General features: G+C 41.3%; 2 protein-coding genes across 2 annotated transcripts in view; both read right to left on the bottom strand.

Moving 5' to 3' along the window:
• Window positions 1-5,552, bottom strand: part of LOC116861108 (olfactory receptor 2H2-like) — a 24,152-nt gene extending 18,600 nt beyond the window's left edge. Inside the window, exons 1-2 of the mRNA XM_032847589.1 lie at window positions 5,482-5,552; window positions 2,249-2,530 (exon numbers count right to left, since the gene is read on the bottom strand). Coding sequence (XP_032703480.1) covers window positions 2,249-2,530; window positions 5,482-5,552 — 353 coding nt within the window. The remainder of the gene's footprint in view (window positions 1-2,248; window positions 2,531-5,481) is intronic.
• A 2,693-nt stretch (window positions 5,553-8,245) lies between these two features.
• On the bottom strand, window positions 8,246-9,202 carry LOC116861089 (olfactory receptor 2B11). Its single transcript, XM_032847578.1, has one exon. It carries the CDS (start codon window positions 9,200-9,202, stop codon window positions 8,246-8,248), a length of 957 nt encoding a protein of 318 aa, XP_032703469.1.
• Between the last annotated feature and the right edge of the window lie 1,365 nt (window positions 9,203-10,567).

The raw sequence follows: 10,567 nt of genomic DNA, 5'->3' as shown, positions 1-10,567 counted from the left end.
TTTCTTTCTTTCTTTCTTTCTTTCTTTCTTTCTTTCTTTCTTTCTTTTTTAAAGAAATGCTGCTTAATTAAACATTGTGATCTGGAGACTGGAGAGGGTGGTGCCTCTCAAGTCTGGTATACAGAGCTTGGGGGGAGTCCTGGAAGATGGAAGCCCCACTGTGTATCCTCACCCTCCCTCTCTGAAAACCTCATTCACCTTTAATTGGAGCAACGAAGCGGCCACAAAGGGTAAGCAAGCTGAGTTTGAGGGGAGCACTGGAGACTGCAGGCCAGCCAGGACCTCTGGAGAATATGTGGATTACAGACTTCCTTTCAGTCTGTGCCCACTGGGAGCTGAGGATCAGGATGGAAGAAACCAAGGCCCTCCAGTCTTCTGGATTGCTGGAATGGAACCAGAGACCGCTATGAACCCCTGCCTACAGGAGATGCTCCTGTCTCAAAGGGACTGATTTCTTGGAGAACTTTGAGCTCCTGGGATTTACTCCAAGCCCTTCAGCTGAGGTGCTGAGCCTTTCCTCAGCAGGAGCATGGTGATGTGCCACTATGGGAGCCTCATGCTTGGATGTGCAGGGATGGAGGTCTGTCTCTCTCCTCTGTCCCCCTGCAACTGTAGCTCTCACACTCCAGCTTGGGTCCCACAGGGATGCTCTTTACTTCCCCTGTGGATGGATTTGCTCCCTCTCATGCCTTCTGGTTCTCTTTATTTCAAGGTATTGTGATGGATAAGTTGAGAGTTCTGGAGTCAGTGTCTGTGGTGTAAGAAAAAATGCATATATTTGATCTTTGTCCCTAGTGCTTGACATACAATGTCAACAACTCTTCAGATTTCCTGAGTGATAAGAGTATCTTTTGTTGTTCATAAAAAGCCTGTTTTAGTCAGACCTGGACTTATGCTAATGTAACTTATGGTGGGTTTTTCACAGTCTCCAGGGAGGGGCTGGCCCTGCCAGAAAGACCAAGCATGGATTTAGGACTTTCAGCTCCATTCCTCCCTCCTCTGAGGAGGGGACAGGGGCGGAGACTGGGCCAGTCACATTGTCAATGAGTTAATCAACCATGCCTGTGTAATAAATCCCCTGTACAAACTCTGGGCACCAAGGTTTGGCAGAGCTCTACACACTGATGAGCTGGGAAGGGACAAGACATGGAAGCTCTGCGTCCCCCACCCCGAAGCTGACCTTGCCCTGTGCATCTCTCCCACTCAGCTGCTTCCGAGTTGTATCCTTTATAATAAAATGGTCCTTACAAGCATGGCACTTTTCAGTGAGTTCCACAATTCATTGAACTTGAAGGATGGGCTGTGGGAAACTCAGAATCTATAGTTTAATCATTCCAAATTATAGGTGGACCCTGGGACTTGTGGTCCCATGGGACAAAGACCTTTCCACCTGTGGGCTCTGTGGTAACTCCACAGCTTGTGTCTATACTGGATTGGATTGTTGGACACCTGACTGGGGGTGGATGATTGGTCAGTAAGCATGCAGGGCCCCAAGCACTTCACTTGCTTTGTTACCATGCACAAGTCACTCCACTTTCCTTTTTGTGCAAAAATGCAAGTAATGATTGTATCTGTATCAGTTTGATACTTTGAGATTTAAAAGGACTGCTATTGCATTCAGAATGCTGCCCAGAATGCAATAAGGTCTATTTTAATCTGTTTCTCATTTTCTTTGAGGGGTAAATGTCAGAAATAAGGTCATGGGTTAAAGGCTTAATTTCAGTTTCCCTTCTAGTGGGCAACATGCTCAGGAAATTAGGGGACTTAGTTTGGAGTGGAGTCTCTGGAACACAATCTCCCAGGGTAGAAAAGTTCATTCTGTAACCATGAATGGGCAAAAGGTATCTGTTTTCCACTTAACGATTTGTTGTTTAGTTGTATTGAGAATTACCTTAATGGACACATAATCCTCATTTTACGAATTATTAGCATTGATTCCTGGAGGACAAGAATATCTCTAGGACTGTGAACTCACTTTCATTAAGCATCTTTCTGCTCCCTAAACTGCTGTATATTCTAATTAAGGAGTTGTTAGGTACCAGTCATACCTTTTGGTAATCTAGAGCAGTGATATCAGCATCTAAATAATAAACAGGTGTATCAGTCAGAACATAGCCATCTGACAGAAACTGGACCAATTGTTTCAACTGAAGGAATTTAACATAAAGATTGTGGGGAATTAGAGGTTGGGTCTCTGAAAAGAGAGAGACAACACAAAAGTTTTATGGGGGGAATGACTTCAGCAAACAGGTAGTTGGCTTTATGAGAATGTGGGTATTTGGAGGAGGGTCCCAGGAGAGTGCTGCTGGGCTGCTGTTGGTGTGAAGTGCTGGTCTTGCAGGTGTGCAAAGTGGAGTCAGCTGCTACCGGCCGGGTGAGACCTTGATGTAGAAGCATCGAAGGACAAAGGGAAGCCAGACCGAGAATGTCTTCTCTCCTTTCCAGCCTGGCAGACTGACTGAGGAACTTCCCACAGGATGTATTTACAGGAAGCAGCTGACAGGCAAAATCATTTTTGCTCAAGTCCCAACTTTGCATCACAAAGAGGAGTACAGAGGGGTCAACTTGCTGCCAAAAGAATAGCTTGATAGTTGGCACTGTGTTACTTAGTATAGGGCATAGGTATAAAAAATACATTTGAGAATCAAGTAGGTGTGTGTGTCAAGAGATGATTAAGTGAGGTTTCAGAAGGTGGGAGTAAGGAAATAGGCAACAGGAGAAATCCTGACAGTTAATTTTAGTTTGTCAAGGAAGGCTTTGTCTACTAGTGGGGATGGGAGGTTAAAAGGAAGAAGATGATGAATATATATCACTTCTTTGTCCATTCATCTGTTTGTGGACACTTGGGCTGCTTCCATATCTTGGCTATTGTAAATAAAGCTGCAATAAACACAGGGGTGCATGTATCTTATTAAATTAATATCAGCCGTGACCAAGAATAAGATCAATTAGTAACAACACGAATGGACCCAGAGGGTATTATGCTAAAGTGAAATCATTTAGTCAGAGAAGGGCAAATATCATAAGATTTCACTCGTATGTAGAATTTAAGAAACAAAACAAGTGAGCAAATGGAGAAAAAGAGAGAGACAAACCAAGAAACAGACCTTAACTATGGAGACCAAACTGATGGTTACCAGAGGCGGGGGAGGTGGGGGGATGGGTGAAATAGGTGAAGGGGATTAAGAAGACACTCGCCATGATGAGCACTGAGAAATGTACAGAATTGTTGAATCACTATATTGTACAACTTAAGCTAGCATATACTACGTTATTATATTTCAATAAAAGATAGAGAAAAAGAAAGATATAATCAAATTCATGTACTTTACTGATTTTAAAAAAGCATCTGATGATTAGGGTGCCTGGGTGGCTCACACAGTGTTCAGTTCATGATCTCAGGGTTGTGGGATCAAGCCCTGCATCAGGCTCTATGCTCTGTGTGGTGTCTGCTTTAGTTAGACTCTCTCTCCTTCTTCCTCTGCCTCTCCTCCCATTCTCTCTCTCTCTCTCTCTCTTTGGAATAAATAAATAAACCTTAAAAAAAAATCTGACAATTGTTAATGATGGAAACATGAAAGATAGCAGTAATTCTTCAAGAAAAAGGTTGGCATACTTGATTTTGTTTTTTATCATGAACTGAGAGTGACATAATTAGAACTTTGTTTCTGCTAAATAATTAACATCAGAAAGAGGTGCCAAGAAAGTCTAGAGTAAATGTCATTCTCTTTTCCATACATCTCCCAATGACAAAAGACTCTATAACAAGATAGTCTGGTTAATCAGCTACCTGAATCTTTTATAAACTTGTATTTACTATGTAAGAAACCTTTATTGACTGAAGGCAGATCCTTTGTGGGTGTCAGTGAAATTTTTAGAGTGTTATTATCAGGTTTCCTTGAGGAAGATCTTGGCTTTCTTTTTGTTGACTTGAAGAGCTATCTACTCAGGTTGGACACCTTGAGAAGGTGGATGCCGGGCCATTTTTGACTAGAGCATCCAGGAAATGACTTTTAAAGATCTTGGCTTGAGTTTTAGCCAGTTATCACATCATCTCTAGTGATCATGCATCTAATTATCACAAGAAACAATTTAAAAGATTTTGTAGCTTAAAGCAGTAATCATGCAGGGAAATAGTTAAGTTATTCCAAGAATGCTACCTTTCTTGTAAGAGTAATTTTTAAAAAGGGGAAGATTCTAGGCTTTTGTAAAAGCCTTGCTGAAACAGTGCCCTCTGCTGCTGGAAACCTTTTTCTGCTTACTCTCATTTTTTTGTGGCTTGAGCTCAGTGACAAGGATTACGGTGTGGATGAAGCTGGATAATGACTAATTAATAGAATTAGGAATTTGCACAAATGGTAAATAGAACATAATTATTTTAAGTATTATTAAATGTTTTCCATTTTTTTTCTTTTTGACATTATTAAAAAAATCATTTTAAATGTCCTAGAAATGTCTTTAAGGTAATGTTAATTTTAGCTCTCTCTTAACTTTTGGCCAAGGAATTCAGGGCTTTCTGGCTAACTTTAGTGTGATAAATATTTATCAGGTGCTGCTCAATTCGTTGAGTTGGAAACACGATTTTAAACATCTACGATGGGTATAGAATTTGCCAAATGTAATTGAGTCTATTCTTCTTAAAGAATAAAAAAGGGTTTCTGTTGTCATTGTTGCACAAAGTCTAAGTTACTATGGGTGGAAACACAGCACCTGTGGGGTTCAGTCCAGGCATGAAGAAAATCCACTGTGGATGTGAAGCTGGCACGTTTCAGCCCTGTACCGGCTAGCCCTATGGGCAACATGATGCTGTTCATAGTCTATCTGAAAGCCTCCCGTAGCTCCTGCAGCTAACTGATTGTCTGGTAGCCTTTGCATTTAACAAACTAGCAGGAGCCTTTTTCTATCTAAATACTGTGTGATAGATAATTTCAGCTAGCCATATATTGTGTGCATTAGGTTCATAAAGACTTTTCAATCATTCATTTCCATTTATCAACTGAAATTTTGTTTGGTATGTGATTTTTTTTTTTTGTACTGGTGGCAATTCATCATGGAGCATATTAAAATTAATTTGACTCACCCCCTCAAAAAAAAAAAAAAGAATCTCATTATATTCACAGTATAGAGCAATAGATTTCCAAAGTTTTCCTGGCAAAGTGATACTTTTAGAAAAGTACCTGAAAAGCACACACCTTATCCTGTTTTCTTCATGAGTATTTCTCAGATTTTTCCACAAAGTATTCAGAAAAACAGAGGACAGTGAATTTCAGAAACCTTACCATAATATAGAACAGTGCATAAAAGCACACAAAGTATTTGAAACTTTGGGTTTTATGATAAAAATTTACCTACATTTTTCTATCTATTCTCTCAGTTTATTATAATGCAAGCATGCTTTCATTTAATTATCAGTTCAATTATTTAAATATCTTCTCAAGCATCAAATAATATTGATGCTTCTGGAAAATTCATCATGTTTACCTTGTGCTTTTATGTAACTCTAATGTAGAATATTCTGGGGTCTCCGGTGTTCCAGCTTCCTGCCAAACCATCCCCAAATTCAGTAGCTTGGGATAACTCACCATTTTGCACGTTGGGAATTTGGGCAGGGCTCAGCTGTGAGGTTCTTTGATTCTATGCTGTGTCTACTGAGGTCACTGTGTCGTATTGAACTAGTGGGCAGGAGGGGCTCAGAGAGCCCCATTCAGGTGTGGTAGAATTGGTTGGAAGCCTGGCAGAGGAAGGATGGCAGGTGATAGTGTCTGCCTACAGTCTTCCCAGCACGGCTACCTAAGGGCAGTTAGCCTTTCTACCTGGTGATTTACAGACCCAGACAGACTGTGTTAACTGCACACTGCCAGATTTCCTTTGATCTTGACTTGGAAGGTCTAAAATATCACTTTTACCTCATTTTAATAAGAAGTACTTTAAGATCATCTTTAATCTAGCACACCTGTTTTGAGAAATATAGTCTTCAGTCCTCTCAAATGTGTTCTAAAATTAGGTTGGATCTGTACATAGCTGTATGTGCGGACTGACGTCTTTGCATTCCATGCCAGATTGCTCTCGTTGAATTGTGTCCTGGACCTGTGCCATTAGGAAAAGTCAGGAGAGAAAGTTCTTATGCATTATTATGCATGTCACTAAGGTAGTTCTAAAGGGCTTTTAGTTATTACCTGGGGAGGGCAACCCAGCAGAAAATTTCTTTGTGGTTGTGAAAATGGGAAGAGTCATGATTCTTCTATATTTCTTAAATCAAATGCTATAGCTTTGCAATCTATATTTTCTTTTTGCCTTTACTATCAAGAAAACTTCTTCTATTTTCCTTTTGTCCTAATTGTCTGTTGTTGTTATTATTATTATTATTATTATTATATTTATTTTCTCTGCTAGGTTATGTTACTATCTGGGATATGTATGACAGCAGGATAGAAATGAGTAAGTTAAATATAAATAAATACAAAACATGACAAAAATGCAAATACAGAGTCCTAGTATTGTGGCTCTATTCTACTAAAGGAGGCAGTCAGTATGGACGTTAGTACTGGTCTCAGTTCCAACAGTTACTGGAACAACCATGACCATGTTACCACTCCAATAATCAAATTCTTACATGACAATGGAAAAATATAAAGGTTTTTACCTCCTGGGGATATTTTAAACAAGATAGCATACATAAATACACTTAATCTAGTACCTGCATCTTGGAAGCCTTCTACAAATGTTAGCTGTCACGATGACTTTGAATTTATTATTTAAACTTATAGTGTCCTTAAATTTGATTGTATTTATATCTTCTATTCTCAACTAGACATTCTTTGTTTAGGTATTATGCTATTTTGGTTTATGTCCATAAATCTAATATAGAGTCTTATGCATCCATAATAAATATGCTTATTTCTGGCCATTGGGTGGAAACTTCCTATATGAGAAAACAGACTTTGTGTGCGGGGGGCATCATCTAAAGTTACAGGAAGAGGAAAGTAATCTCCTTCATTTTTGGAATTTTAAAAAAGTCACATAAAATTTAAGGAATTTAAAAATATGGAGACAACCTTACCTCAGTAAGAATGGCTAAAATTAACCACTTAGGAAACAACAGAAAGGGGAACCCTCCTACACTGTTGGTGGAAATGCAAGCCGGTGCAGCCACTCTGGAAAATAGTCTGGAGGTTTCTCAAGACGTTAAAAATAGAGTTACCCCAGGACCTAGCAATTGCATTACTGAATATTTACCCCAAAGATACAAATGTACTGATCTGAAGGGTACCTGCACTCTAATGTCTATGGCAACAATGTTCACAATAGCCAAACTATGGAAAGAATCCAGATGTCCATCGACAGATGAATAGATAAAGAGGTAGTATATATATGATGCAGTATTACTCAGTCACCAGAAAAAGATGAAATCTTTCCATTTGCAGCAACATGGATGGAACTTGAGGGTATTGTGCTAAGCGAAATAAGTCAATCAGAGAAAGACAATTATCATATGATCTCACTCATATGTTGAATTTAACAATTAAAACAAAAGATCATAGGGGAAAAGAGGAAAAAATAAAACAAGACGAAATCAGAGAGGGAGACAAACCATAAGAGACCCTTAACCATAGGGGACAAACTGAGGGTTGCTGGAGGGGAGGAGGCTAAGGGATGAGGTAACTGGGTGATGGATATTAAGGAGGGCATGTGATGTAATGAGCACTGGATGTTATATAAGACTGATGAATCACTAACCTCTACCTCAGAAAGCAATAATGCATTATATGTTAATTAATTGAATTTACATAAAAATAAAGAAAAAAACAAAAAATATGTGGAGACAAACAAATTTATTATCTTATCAGATTATGATTCAGTTTCACATTATGTATCCTTAGGAGTAATGAAAATGGAAGAGGGAAGATTAGAAAGAGACAAATGGGAGAAAAATAAGAAAAAATAGGAAGATGGAAAGGGGCAAGAATTAGGAAACTAGAAATGAAAATAATTTGACAAATAACTTATTGAACACCAATTCTGTTTAAACAACTCCTAAAAACATATGGCCTCTGAGAACAAAAACTATTGGGAGAGGTGGGGTTTTAGGCACCATGACCACACAGAAGGTGAAATGTTGGGACAGGGACTTGGGGGGCTTTCAAATCTCTCAAAACACCTGTGCTATTTGGGTGTCAACTCCTTCAGCATACAACACGCTTGCCCAGGCTTCTGTCACCAACAGGGACTGTCATGTCTCAGAGCCTCATCTCCTGCAAAACCTCCAGGTCCTTGACAGGAGTCTCCTCAGAGCTCCCTTCACATCTTTATTCCTCAGGGTGTAGATGAAGGGGTTGAGGGTGGGGGTGATTATGGAATAGAAGAGGGAGATAAACTTGCCCTGATCTTTGGAGTAGCTGGAAGGGGGCTGCAGGTACATGTAGATGGCAGGCAGGTAGAAGAGGGAAACCACCACCAGGTGGGAGGAACAGGTCCCAAAGGCTTTGAGCCTTCCCCTGGAGGACTGGATCTTGAGTACTGCATGGGTGATGAAGCCATAGGAGAGAAGGATGAGGGCTAGGGGCACCAGCACAAAGAAGGCCACCAACACAGCCAGCGTAGCATCATTCATGGTGGTGTCTGCACACGACAGCTTGATCATGGCTGGCACCTCACAGAAGAAATTGTTCAGCACCTGCTGCCCACAGAAAGGCAACTGAACTGTCAGCACCACCTGAACAAGGGAGTTTCCAAAGCCGCTGAGCCAGGCTACAGCCACGAGCTGCTGGCAGAGAGGGCAGTGCATGATAATGGCATACCGGAGGGGCTCACAGATGGCCACATAGCGGTCCAGAGCCATGGTGGCCAAGACGATGCACTCAGTGCATCCCAGCCAGTGGAAAATGGCATACTGCACCGTGCAGCCACCATAGCTGATGGTCTTCCTGGAGCTGCCCATGTTGACCAGCATCTGTGGGACTGTGGTGGTGGTATAGCAGAGATCCAGGAAGGAGAGGTGTCCGAGAAATATGTACATGGGGCTGTGGAGCTGGGGATCCAGCCAGGACACCAGGATGATAGCGATGTTCCCCAACATGGCCAGAATGTAGGACACCAGGAGGACCACAAAGAGGGGGAGCTCCAGCCATGGCCTGTCAGAAACACCTAGAAGGATGAAGTCCTTAGGGAGATCCCACAAGAAGCTCTGGTTGTCACCTCTCATGCTAAGGCATTCTCTGGAGCCTGTGATGAATCAAAGTGAATGAAACCTGAGAATAGGAATTAGTTGCCTTCCTAATGGCTGTGCCTGAGCTTTCCTACAGAGTTGCATCCTGTCTTACCTCTGTGGAGACCCTGAGATGTGGGGGAGTCAGAACCAGGAGGCAGAGCAGCTGCCCATGTGTTTTGCTCTGCTTCCGGCTCTGTGATCTTGACTATGCCATTTACTCTTTCTGAAATTGAATTTTTGCATCTGTGACGTGGGAAGAAAATACTTGTCAAGTTCTGGGGATGATAGAGCGGTATGATGTTTGTGAAAACGTATCAAAAATAAATAGAAATTTTCTTCTGGTTTGGTCAAAGTCTGCTACATCCCCCATCACCATTAAAATGTTTGACTTCTCTCTGCAAACTCACTGACAGGGAGTTGACCACTTTCTTTGGTTTTCTTGCTTTGCCTTTTGGAAGTGGTGATAGGAGGGAAGTGAGAAATGGCACCAGGCAGGATAGGAGCACACTCGACTCATCTGCTAAGGTTTACACCTGGCTCTGTCAACATGAAGAGGTGCTCTCTTGTTTCCTGAACATGCTGATCTCTCTCCCAGGGCCGTTCACATGCAGGCAGCACTATCATGCACCTTTCAGTAAAAAAAAAAAAAAAAAAAAAAAGTACAATCCAAGATCCTCTGAGACCCTGGAGTGAAGGAGCTAAGTCACTTCAGCTGTTGATTTGGTCAGGGCACCTAATAAATCCCAGAGGATAGGGGTTTGAGCACTGGGAGAATGATCAGGATGTGTAAGAACCACAGCCCTTGGAGCTGTCTCTGAAGGATCAGACTGCCTCTAGAGCTAACATTTATGGGACAGTTTGATGGACGTTTAGGTTTCCTGAACAACTTTGTTGTGAAGCAGCTGTTTCCTTTTACAATCACAAAACACAGCTGATTTGATTTTTGGACTCTGTAGCTTTTAGAAAACAACTGGGTTACCACTTGCTGATTCATGGGTCCCTTCCACTGAGGTCCATCAGCCCCAGGGCCTACACTCTTCCCAGGACTGCAAACCCTCAAGTTTATGACAGCAATGATAAAGTGCATGAGACGACTGAGAAGGATTCATCCTTAGTTCCTTATTTGCTGCTTTATGCATAAACTATAAAATTCATGGAGATCTCTTCAGTGCTGCTGCAATAAGCAAGGGCTGCCCTTCCCTCCAAGTCTTGCATTCTTAAGAACCCTGGTGTTACTTGAAAACAGTCCCAACTCTGGGGTTGCAATGGATACCTAAGTGCAAATGACATTTCTCCCTCTGTTGTTTCAAAACTACATACACTTTCCAATATTCTTGTGGAACACCCAGTTTTTACACC

This window comes from Lontra canadensis, unplaced genomic scaffold, assembly GCF_010015895.1.
Source record: "Lontra canadensis isolate GAN:19392208 unplaced genomic scaffold, GSC_riverotter_1.0 scaffold190, whole genome shotgun sequence".
Lineage (NCBI taxonomy): Eukaryota > Metazoa > Chordata > Mammalia > Carnivora > Mustelidae > Lontra > Lontra canadensis.
Note: the sequence above shows the minus strand (reverse complement) of the source record. Positions and strands in the feature narration are given on the sequence as shown.

Excerpts from the sequence above, each read along its gene's own strand:
- LOC116861089 (XM_032847578.1), bottom strand. The coding sequence starts at position 9,202 with ATGAGAGGTGACAACCAGAGCTTCTTGTGGGATCTCCCTAAGGACTTC.